Genomic DNA, 12,083 nt, shown 5'->3' with positions numbered 1-12,083 from the left:
CATTAACAATGTTAAGGTTACCGTTAATAACGTGGCCAGCAGGATTATATGTGAATTTGGAACTAGCACAAGTGCAATCAGGAGGTTTAGACTTGAAGTCGTCAATATCGAGATCCTGCAAAACGCGTTTGTAATTGAAAATTTTAGTTGCAATAGGTTTGGTATAGGTATAAGAAATTATTGGTACAGACTGGTCTTTGAAATAAGGAGATATTTTCGATTGCACTAATTTATGATGAAGGATATTGCCTAGGTTGACGCCATCGAGACCTTTGTTGGCAAAGGAAAGATTAAAAAAAGATCTTTTCTCTTTTTCATCTTTTCCAATGCGAACTGGCTTGAAAAGTCTGTGACTTGCAATATCCGAAATTACAGCTTCAAGTTTGTAGTGGTTTAAATGAGGGTTTGTAACAGTGGATTCCAAACATAAATTGAACAGAGAATGAAGTTTTGAAAGGGGTAATGAATAAAGTTTCGTGCGAATGTGATGAATACCTAACGGCTTTTGTATGAATGGCAGCAAGTCATTAATAGAGACATCATGCAGAGAATGTGATGTATAATGACGATGACCATGACTGCGTCTACGTTGAGGTCGAGTTGAAAATTAACTTGTTTGTCCTATGACATTTTGTTGGAAAGTTCAGCTTCTAGGAATGAGTTTGATGATACTGATTCTAGGATATGTTCATTGATGTTGTAGTTGTAGTTGATGGCTTGTCTCTTTTTGGTTCTTGTAAGGACATAACACTTTGACGGATTAAAAATCATTTGCAAAGTTTTGGTCCCTTTACTATTTTGTCAAGATCATCTTGTGGATGTTTGCAATCTTCTTTTGTTGATATTGCTGGGTAAAGTAAGCTATCATCTGCGAACAGGCGAATCTTTTATGTTATGTCGTTCCCTATGTCATTTATGTATAGGAGGAACAGCAATGGTCCTAAAACTGTTCCCTGTGGTACGCTGGATGTTACTTTATAAGTACTTGAACTTTCTCCTTCATGTGTGACTTGTTGTTCTCTTTGTGTCAATCATGCTTCTAACCAGACAGGTATTTTTCCGTCGATACCGTATGATACAAGTTTATTCAACAACCTTTGGTGTGGTACTGTGTCGAATGCTTTACTAAAGTCTAATATAAGCATGTCGACCCGTTGATTATTATCCAGATTTCTAGTAATGTCCTGTGCTGTTACAATGTATAACAAGTCATGAAGCCATGTTGGAAGTCCACAAGTATATTATGCTTGTCAAGATGGCTCATGATGTGCTTGAATATGATATGTTCCATTATTTTACGTCAAGGATACTGGGCGGTAGTTGACTAGATGACTCTTATCCCCTTTCATAAATAGTGCGATGGCATTTGCAACTAGCCAGTCCTGTGGTACGCTTTGATCTTCCAATGATTTGTTGAAGATCAGCTGTAAATAAGGTGATATTGACTCTGCACACTCTTTCAATATTCTACATGTTATGTTGTCTAGACCATTTGCCTTGCTTGGGTTCACTCCCTTTAGTAGTTTGATTCATCCCTCTGTATTGACGTGTTCCATTTTAATTTATATTGGGGAAGCTATCAAAGTCTTCAATTGTGAATACTGATTGAATTTGGGCATTAAAAGCTTCTACCTTTCCTGAGCTATCGTCTGTTGAACAGTTTTAGATTTCTTTTTTGGTTTTGTTTTGAAAGGGAAATAACTCTGTTATTCTTACAGTAACAACTTATTAGCTTAAATTATTTTTATGAACTTATTTCAACTTTTCATTGTCATTTCGTCGTCTGTAGAATCATTTCAGACTTTTCCTCAACACCGTGTTGTTTTTTAAAGGGTTGTGGCATCTTTTTTTTGTTTTGAAAGGGAATTAACCCCTTACTAACCCCATATGGTTGCAAAGCCTATGTGGTAAGTAACCATGTGACACCCTATATGAAATATATATAGTCACCACGTGTAGTCCATTAACCAATCTTATCCCCATAAATCTATAAGAGGTAAGATAATATATAAGATATATTTTAACCCCGCCACATTATTAAGGTATGTGCCTGTCCCAAGTCAGGAGCCTGTAATTCAGTGGTTGTCGTTTGTTTATGTGTTACATATTTGTTTTTCGTTCATTTTTTTACATAAATAAGGCCGTTAGTTTTCTCGTTTGAATTGTTTTACATTGTCTTATCGGGGCCTTTTATAGCTGACTATGCGGTATGGGCTTTGCTCATTGTTGAAGGCCGTACGGTGACCTATAGTTATTTTGGTCTTTTGTGGATAGTTGTCTCATTGGCAATCATGCCACATTTTCTTTTTTATCTTATCAAAAATTTAAAAAAATAAAAAAGAAATCTTATATATTATATGAGCTATCTTGAAATTGAATAAATAGTAAAACGGCTTGCCATAGTCATCCGTTTACTTGACCACAAATGCTTGAATGGGATATAGAAATATGAACCCCCGATTTTCCCCCGTCTGTTTAACCTCAATGGGTGATTTTGGATATAGAAATATGGACCCTTGAACATCTTTCGTCTATTTGGCCTAAATGAGATGTATTTTGTTGGCATCCCTAAACTTTTCCTGTCGGAATATTTGTTGAATTCATCAACGTACAAATAGTAAAGTACGAATCCTAGACAGGAAATTTGATTTATTGTCACCGTATATACATTCCGACCTGACGTGGGAGGTTCCTCTTCGGTGAATATCAGTGAAAATTTGATTTACGTAAATGAGTCAAAAACCATACGATAAGAATTAACAAAAGTCCTTTAGAGGGTAATATATATTATATTTGTAATTTGTCAATAAGTATTGGTAAATAATTTACACAAATAAACACCTTGATTTCATTAAAACTGGCGGACGTCTATTTGACCCCAATAGATGATTTTGACATAGAGATATAAACCCTGAACATCTTCCGTCTATTTGACCCCAATGGATGATTTTGACATAGAAATATAAACCCCTGAACATCTTCCGTCAATTTGACCCCAAATGGATGATTTGGACATAGAAATATAAATCACTGAACATCTTCCGCCTATTTGACCCCAATGGCTGATTTGGACATAGAAATATAAATCCCTGAACATCTTCCGTCTATTTGATACCAATGGATGATTCGGACATAGGAATATAACCCCCTGAACATCTTCCATCTATTTGACCCCAAAAGATGATTTGGACATAGAGATAAAATCTCCTGAACATCTTCCGTCTATTTGACCCAAATGGATGATTTGGACATAGAAATATAAACCCCTGAACATCTTCCGTCTATTTGACCCCAATATATGATTTGGACATAGAGATATAAACCCCTGAACATATTCCGTCTATTTGACCCAAATGGATGATTTGGACATAGAAATATAAACCCCTGAACATCTTCCGTCTATTTGACCCCAATGGATGATTTGGACATTAAAATATAAACCCCTGACTATATTTCGTCTATTTGACCCCAATGGATGATTTGGATATAGAAATATAAACCCCTGACTATCTTCCGTCTATTTGACCCCAATGGATGATTTGAGGATAGAAATATATACCCTATGAACATCTTCCGTCTATTTGACCCCGAATGGATAATTTGGCCCTAGAAATATAAACACCTGAACATCTTCCGTCTATTTGACCCCAAATGGATGATTTAGACATAGATATATAAACCCCTGAACATCTTCCGTTTATTTTATCCCCAATGGATAATTTGGTCATGGAAATATAAACCCATGATCATCTTCCGTCTATTTGACCCAAATGGATGATTTGGACATAGACATATAAACCCCTTAACATCTTCCGTCTTTTTTACCCCCAAATGGATAATTTGGACATGAAAATATCAACCTCTGAACATCTTCCGTCTTTTTACCCCCAATGGATAATTTGGACATGGAAATATAAACCTCTGAACATCTTCCGTCTTTTTTACCCCCAATGGATAATTTGGACATGGAAATATCAACCTCTGAACATCTTCCGTCTTTTTTACCCCCAATGGATAATTTGGACATGGAAATATAAACCTCTGAACATCTTCCGTCTTTTTTATCCCCAATGGATAATTTGGACATGGAAATATAAACCTCTGAACATCTTCCGTCTTTTTTTTACCCCCAATGGATAATTTGGACATGGAAATATCAACCTCTGAACATCTTTCGTCTTTTTTACCCCCAATGGATAATTTGGACATGGAAATATAAACCTCTGAACATCTTCCGTCTTTTTTTACCCCCAATGGATAATTTGGACATGGAAATATAAACCTCTGAACATCTTCCGTCTTTTTTACCCCCAATGGATAATTTGGACAAGGAAATATCAACCTCTGAACATCTTCCGTCTTTTTTTACCCCCAATGGATAATTTGGACATGGAAATATAAACCTCTGAACATCTTCCGTCTTTTTTACCCCCAATGGATAATTTGGACATGGAAATATAAACCTCTGAACATCTTCCGTCTTTTTTTACCCCCAATGGATAATTTGGACATGGAAATATAAACCCCTGAATATATTTTGTCTATTTGACCCTATAGGATGGGTTACTATTTATGAATCTCTACAAGCTCAACGAAAACACCAAATTAGAAAATGTTTTACTGCGGATTTTTTTCTCTTCGTTTAATATCAGGAAAAGTGGAATTTGCGTCAATGAACCAAAACTAAACGATACGAATATACAGAAGATTATACTCGCTGCGTTGAAGACCCGTTGTTGGCCTACGGTTGTTGTCTGCTCGGGTCGGGTTATTGTCTCTTTGGCACATACCCTATTTCAATGTAGCGAAAAATTCCCGCAGCCGGAGGCGTCCTTCAGCTGGCCCCTAAACAAATATATACTAGTCCAGTGATAATGAACGCCATACTAATTTCCAAATTGTACACAAGAAACTAAAATTAAAATAATACAAGACTAACAAAGGCCAGAGGCTCCTGACGTGGGACAGGCGCAAAAATGCGGCGAGGTACTAAATTATAATCCTGGTACCTTTGATAACTATTAAACATGTTTGTGAGATCTCAACCCTCCCCCTATACCTCTAACCTCTAATGTATACCTTTATGTCATCCCACGAAAAATGTTCTCCGGTTTAGGCGACTTGCTCCTTGTCATCTCCTCCATTTTTAATTCATGATAAAGATTATCCCTGTTCTGATTTTTTAACGCTACATAATAAAAATAAATACGGTGATGTGGTAAGTTCAATGAGACAACTATCGATCAAAGTGGACAAAAGTATATGGTATTGTGTATTAAAATTCTGTTAAAATGTATTGTGGCAGCTCCACAAGTTCAGACTTTTTGAATTTTACAAAAGAGGCGAAGGATACCAAAGGGACATTCAAACTCATAAGTCGAATAGTAATCAAAGGTACCAAGATTATAATTTAGTACGTCAGACGCGCGTTTCGTCTACATCGAAACTGAACTGACAAAGAAAGAAAAAACAAAACAGTAAACAACAGTACACAAATCAAAATAGAAAACCGAAAATTGAAAAGCAAAATCACCACCAAATACTAGGTGTAATCTCAGGTCCTCCAGAAGGGTATTAAGCAGATCCTGATCCACATGTGGCACCTTTTGTTTTGCTCATGTAAGTACAAACCCGGTGATATGTCTAATTCAGTAGGTCACATTTGGGGGACTAGATTGTAGTTGCGACAATTGGAACAAACCTTGAAAAACATATATTCTATAGCGATCAACTAACTCGTGATGGCGTTCGTAAAATGTACGTATGGATGATTTTAAATTCACAAGTTTGAACTCTACATTTGATAGCTTCCTGGTTGGCAGCAACCCTCTATCAAGGAAATTCGGATCGGGAACACAAACCCTGGGATTTATTATCAACAGGAAAATAACTAACCACTCCCGCCGTTATTACGATACCAATACGATACCAATGCAGGTAAACTAATAAGTGACTGATCTCCAAATAACTTCAAGTAGCTTGCTTTCAGGAGAATTTATGATTTTGAGGTGTTATTGTCGCTTTTGGACAGTATGGTCAGGTAAATATAACACATTTGTGTTACCGGGACAGGTGAAGATCACCAAAGGCTGTGGTATTTTCTTGTTGTGTTGAATACCCATTGTTGGCCTTGGGCTTTGGTTTGGTTGGTCTCATTGACACACTCCTCATTGATCCCCAGTTTCATTCTCTATTTTAGAAAAAAAAAAGTTTTGTTGTCATATCGATGGTTTCGATATTGGTACAGCTTTCGTCTCAGATATTCAGTAATCTGCTAACGTTTAAATGTGTTTGTTCACTAAACCAGTTCAGAGCTTAGCATAGTTGATACAAGTCCGTATACTATCCTATAGAATCTGTTTGTAGTTGTGTTGTTCATCATTTTATTCAAATTTTATCCCCACAGAGAAACTAACGATTGATGCATATTTACATCGAAGACTCTTTCTCTCAATAAAAATTGTGTTTGTTGAAAAACTTCAAAATTTCTTCATCTGACAAGATATGCGTTTTCATCTTCATTCATGGTGAATAGTTCTGGGTCTAATTAGTAATCATACACATTATGTTTGTGGTAACGATATAATTGTCTATGCATTATCAAAACAAATCACAAAAATAATGCACTAAAAATAAAAGGAAACTGATACTTAGTAATAGTAATATCATATCAACTTGATGTTTGATCCGGTTCTTGTTTTTAACACTACTGGCTTAATTATATTATAGTTCGTTTCTGTGTGTGCTACATGTTAACGTTGTGTTTCCGTTGTGTCGTTTGTTTTTTCTTATTTTTGAATTCACATTACTATAAGACGTGTCACGGTACTTATCTATCCCAAATTCATGTATTTGGTTTTGATGTTATATTTGTTATTCTCATAGGATTTTGTCAAATGCTTAGTCCGTTTCTGTGTGTGTTATAGTTTAATGTTGTGTCTTTGTTCTCCTCTTATATTTAATGCGTTTCCCTCAGTTTTATTTTGTTACCTCGATTTTGTTTTTTGTCCATGGATTTATGAGTTTTGAACAGCGGTATACTACTGTTGCCTTTATTTAATTAGAACCAGAATATTTGAGAATTAAATATGTATCAAATCGTAGAGGCATTCATCAATTTGAATGTAAAATGTAAAGACGAGGAAAACCAAATCTTCAATACTTTTGTTTTGGTAAAAATGGTCTGATGTACATGATCAGCATAACAAACGTAAACACGCACCACGGAGCAGTCAATTATTCAAAAAATGGCATAAAAAAGTCGAATCTAGAAATACTAACAACAGCCAAAGAAAATCCAAATATTGAGCAACACAAAACTATCAAATATTTTAATCAGAAGAAATACAGATTTTTTTTTGAAAAGTATAATCTATTGATATATAGAAATATAAAGAAAAACCTAGATAAGAAACACACGAATTTAATCATAATTATACATACACAATTAAATTTTAATAACAGATAACATAAACATTTATTTACAAACATTTCAGAAACCCCTGACAAGATTAAGATATGGATTTCAAATGAAATTAAAAAGAAACAACGAAGAACTTTTTTGGTCAGCGGTATGAAGGCATCGATCAAGATGCAAACCATTGATAACTCATTGGCAATTTGTAATAAGACAGGAAGCCACCAGTGGAACAGGAACTTCTATAATTTAAGATTCCTCTCTTATTATCACCCCCTCCTCCCTCCCCCGCAAAATGTGAATATTGAAAGTCAGCATATTATCAGTTATTTTCGCAGTTTTAAAAAATATACATTTTTATAAATCATTCTGTGTCTGTCAATGAGCACATATTATTTTGATGATTATTCCTTTATATTTTTTTTGTAATACAATTTCACACTAAATCTTAAAAAGGAATATTCTATCGCACGCATAGAGTTACTCTAAGAAGACTTATTCGGCAGCAAATGTTGTGACTCTTGAAATGTTTTATGTAAATAAGATCATATACTACAAAATGATATATATTCAATTTGAATATATTTTTGTACAGGAAATAAACGGGTGACATTTGAATATGAAATGAAAATGAAAGTAAATAATTAGAAATGCTAGATAAAATATATAATTTATCTTAATTGTTCTGAGTATAATGTCTGCATTTAAAACAAAACTCAGAAATATTAACTTATAATTATACCAGGTAATACATTGTAAGGCAAACATATGAAAAAAGGGGATGATTGTACATTAAAAAAAAGTGAAATCACAAAAATACTGAACCCTGAGGAAAATCTAATCGAAAAGTCCATAATCACATGGCAAAATGTAATGACAAAACACATAAAAAAACGAATGGACAAAAACTGTCATATTCCTGTCTTGGTACCGGCACTTTCAAAAGTAGAAAATGGTGGATTAAACCTGATTTTATAGCGCTAAACATCTTACTTTGTTGACAGTCTCATGACGTTCCGCTATATTTACAATAATGCGTGAAATAAACAGACAGAATAAATTTAATAGTCAAAATATGAGTACAGCAGTCATCATCGTGTAAAAAATATAAAACAATTTAACAGAACACAAAAACATCATCAACAAAGTTAGATTAATGTTATTTCTCGGCATTAAAACCTAAATAGCTTGTGGTACCTAACATTTCATGATGGATGTCAATAAACATTCTATCATTAAACATTGTAAAAAAAAAATAGGATTTATATCAAATACTAGTATGCTAGTTTGATTTTAAAAGTGCATCTGCTAAACATCCATGGACATTTTTCAAGGAACGACGTACATTACATATAGAGCTTAAGCGTTAAGGGTGTATTGACCATTACAAAAAGAGTGTTAAACAATCAAATATATTGTTTAGTAAAATAAGGAAAAACAAAGTAACAGATACTAATTTAAGTGTTGAGAATATCGACAAGAAAAACTATTCAACATATTTTGATATATTTCGGTACACAACAATACAATCATACAGCAAGTCCGTGTCACTATAAGTAAGTTAGTAAGTAAGTAAATTATTTATTATAGTGACATGTGTAAATTATGTACAGATTATAAACATATAATATATGATAAATAGCAATACACCCGGCCCAATGGACCTATAAGTCACCTCAAATAAAATGAAATAATTATTAAACAATTATATCACGTTCTAATCTTTTGTTGACGTAAGTAAATTTCAAAAAATATAGAGACAAAAAAATATTTGTAAACAAAAATTTAATCTTTAAATATGCAAAAAATTGAGTGTTATACAGCAACTGACGTCTATGCATTAAAAACCAAAAGTGTATATGTATGCATAATTTGACCAAACTCCTTTCAGCTCATATCTTAACAGCTGAAATATCTCAGTTGTTACGTAAATACTCATATATTTAAAAAAGCTAAAACTTTCCACCAACTGTGTTCTCTCGCTGTCTCAATCAAACTTTGTTTTTTCCCATTTTGTTGTGTGTGCGATTTTTAGTATGCTTAGTACCACCTGTTCATTTTTCTTATCTTTAATCAGTGTGTTTATAGTCTCGTTCAAATTCAAAAGATTGTGATCCACTCTTTTATATATTATGCTTACAATGTCAGCTTCACCGCTTCGACATATATTCATGAAGTTATTTTCAATATGAAGCAAATTGTGGTCAACCTTATCTAAGAATACTTTTGCTATTTCATCCCAGCCCTTTGCACAAGCTGCAAGTAGGGAAGATTGGAAATCAAATCGATAATGGGGAAACTCTTGGAGCAAAATACGTCACGATTTTATCCTCACCACGATTACAAGCTTTTATCAGCCCACCGCTTATATTGTATTTGGTACTGGTTTTGGATTTGATATACTTGATTACATCAATCCATCCAAACCCGCATGCCGCCGTGAAAATTTTACGAATATCAAACTTATCAAAATCGGTATTTTGCAGTAACGAGATCGAAAGATCAGCATTTTTTGAAGATGTTAACATCGATTTCGATATTTGATCAAAATTAATACGTTCTTTCCCAAATTGGTTTAATAATTATTGAACAAACTCAACATTGCCGGTAGTGCATGCCGCAGTTATAGCGGCTGTTGCATTGCATGCACTTAAGTCCAAGGGTAAAATATGTTTGATGATATCGATCCAGCCATTTCTACAGGATGTTTCTATAATAACATTAATGTCAAAAAGGTTGTTGTCAGCATTTTGTAAGAGCCATGTTACTACTTCAACTCGTCCATACGAACAGCCTCCATTCATTGCAGATTTTATATCAAACTGGCCATGTTCTACTGTTGTCCATATTTTCTTCACAATCTCAAGCCATCCAAAACCACATGATTCAGTCATCAAGGCTTTTACATTTATCATATTAAGGCCAAGATTGTTAACCGCCCAAAGGACAATATTTTCTCTTCCGTATTCACAAGCTATATCGATTGTTGATTGGTCAATACTCATATTGCTGTGATCATTATTTAACCATAGCAGCTGAAGCAATTCGAGCCAACCATTCTTGCAAATCTCGATTATTAATTCGTCTATGTTTAACACAGACAATGTGGTTTTCTGTATAATTGTCATAGCTAGTTGTTGTTTCTCCTCATCTATCGATAGTGTGTCTTCGTCTTCGTTTTTGTCTGAATATGAATCGGAACTGACATCAATAGAAAGAATATTCGTCATTGCTTGATTCATGTCAATCATGCTGACATCTGTCATGTTCAGAAAATATTTAGTTATTGCTATGTTGCCGTGGTTACATGCTTCACGTATAATCAAATCGATATAAACCTTAGATACATCGATATGTTGAAACAGCATCTGAACAATCTCGTTATTGGTATTTCGAGGACATACAGTGTGTAGGGCATTCGAAATATTAAGCAATTCGATGGGTACGTTTTCAATCATCCATCTTACGACAGGTTGTTGTTCATTTTTACAGCCAATCTGAAATGCTTCATTCATTGTGAAACTTGACTGATCAACATTTTTCCAAAGCCATTTTATTATATTTTTTCTGCCATATCTACAAGCATTAGTCATTGCAACATTCATGTCAAACAACTGTTGGTCAGTATTTCTCCACAACTATTCTATTGTAGTGGTACTCTTTTCACCTCTACAAGACTTGGTCATTGCTGTTTTCATGTCAAAAGAGTTGTGGTTGAACTTTTCCCATAAATACTTAACTAAAGACAAATCGTCATGTAGACATGCTTCGTTCATCACAGTCTTTAAGTCAAACACGAAGTTGTCCTGGTTTTGCAAAATCCACAATGCTATATATGTATACCCATGGTGGCAAAGTAAGTTCGTCACGGATAGTATATCCTTTACAAACATAAATTTTCTTTCAAGAATGGATGTTATTATGTTATTTTTGTTATTTTTGTTATTTATTGACGACAACAATGCTGTTGCTATTGCTGTATCAAAATCAAAAACGTCATTTGGCAGATTAGTCAGAAGCCATTCGACCACGTGATCAAATCCAAACCGACACGCTCTATTCAACACCTCTGTCCAGACGATTTCTTTGTGTCTTCCTTGTTTACAAATCATCAATATTATTTCCTGAGGATCATCTATTTCAGCAATCAACTCTTCATCACCCAAACAATCATATGTTAAGTGTCAAACTGACTGCAAATCAAAACATGTAGGATCAACTTTGTCACAATTCTCTAGCAACCATTTCACTATTTCTAGTTTTCCACCAATACAAGCTTTATTCATAGCTTCCTTTATATCAAATAATTTGTTGTCAAAATTCTTTATCAACCATTTAACTGTGTCAAGTTTTCCCCATCTACAAGCATGGTTCATTGCTTCTTTCATATCAAATAGTTTATTGTCAAAATTCTCTATCAACCATTTAACTGTGTCGAGATTTTCCGACTCACAAGCATTGTTCATTGCTTCCTTCATATCAAATAATTTGTTGTCAAAATTCTTTATCAACCATTTAACTGTGTCAAGGTTTCCCCATCTACAAGCATGGTTCATTGTTTCTTTCATATCAAATAGTTTATTGTCAACATTCTTTATCAACCATTTAACTGTGTCAAGGTTTTCCCATTCACAAGCATAGTTCATTGCTTCTTTCATATCAAATA

The 12,083-nt window shown here is 34.1% G+C and overlaps 2 protein-coding genes across 2 annotated transcripts in view; both read right to left on the bottom strand.

Annotated features, from left to right (window-relative positions):
- The window catches only part of LOC139500528 (centrosomal protein of 104 kDa-like), a 44,302-nt gene extending 33,619 nt beyond the window's left edge, over positions 1-10,683 (bottom strand). The window contains exons 1-2 of the mRNA XM_071289276.1: positions 10,119-10,683; positions 9,558-9,673 (exon numbers count right to left, since the gene is read on the bottom strand). Coding sequence (XP_071145377.1) covers positions 9,558-9,673; positions 10,119-10,683 — 681 coding nt within the window. The remainder of the gene's footprint in view (positions 1-9,557; positions 9,674-10,118) is intronic.
- Positions 10,684-11,601: 918 nt separating this feature from the next.
- LOC139500527 (putative ankyrin repeat protein RF_0381) lies at positions 11,602-12,075 on the bottom strand. Its single transcript, XM_071289275.1, has one exon. The coding sequence runs from the start codon at positions 12,073-12,075 to the stop codon at positions 11,602-11,604; it is 474 nt and encodes a 157-aa protein (XP_071145376.1).
- Between the last annotated feature and the right edge of the window lie 8 nt (positions 12,076-12,083).

The sequence above is a fragment of the Mytilus edulis genome, chromosome 13, assembly GCF_963676685.1.
Source record: "Mytilus edulis chromosome 13, xbMytEdul2.2, whole genome shotgun sequence".
Classification (NCBI taxonomy): Eukaryota; Metazoa; Mollusca; class Bivalvia; order Mytilida; family Mytilidae; genus Mytilus; species Mytilus edulis.
The sequence above is the reverse complement of the archived record's forward strand: the minus strand, read 5'-3'. Positions and strand labels throughout refer to the sequence as shown.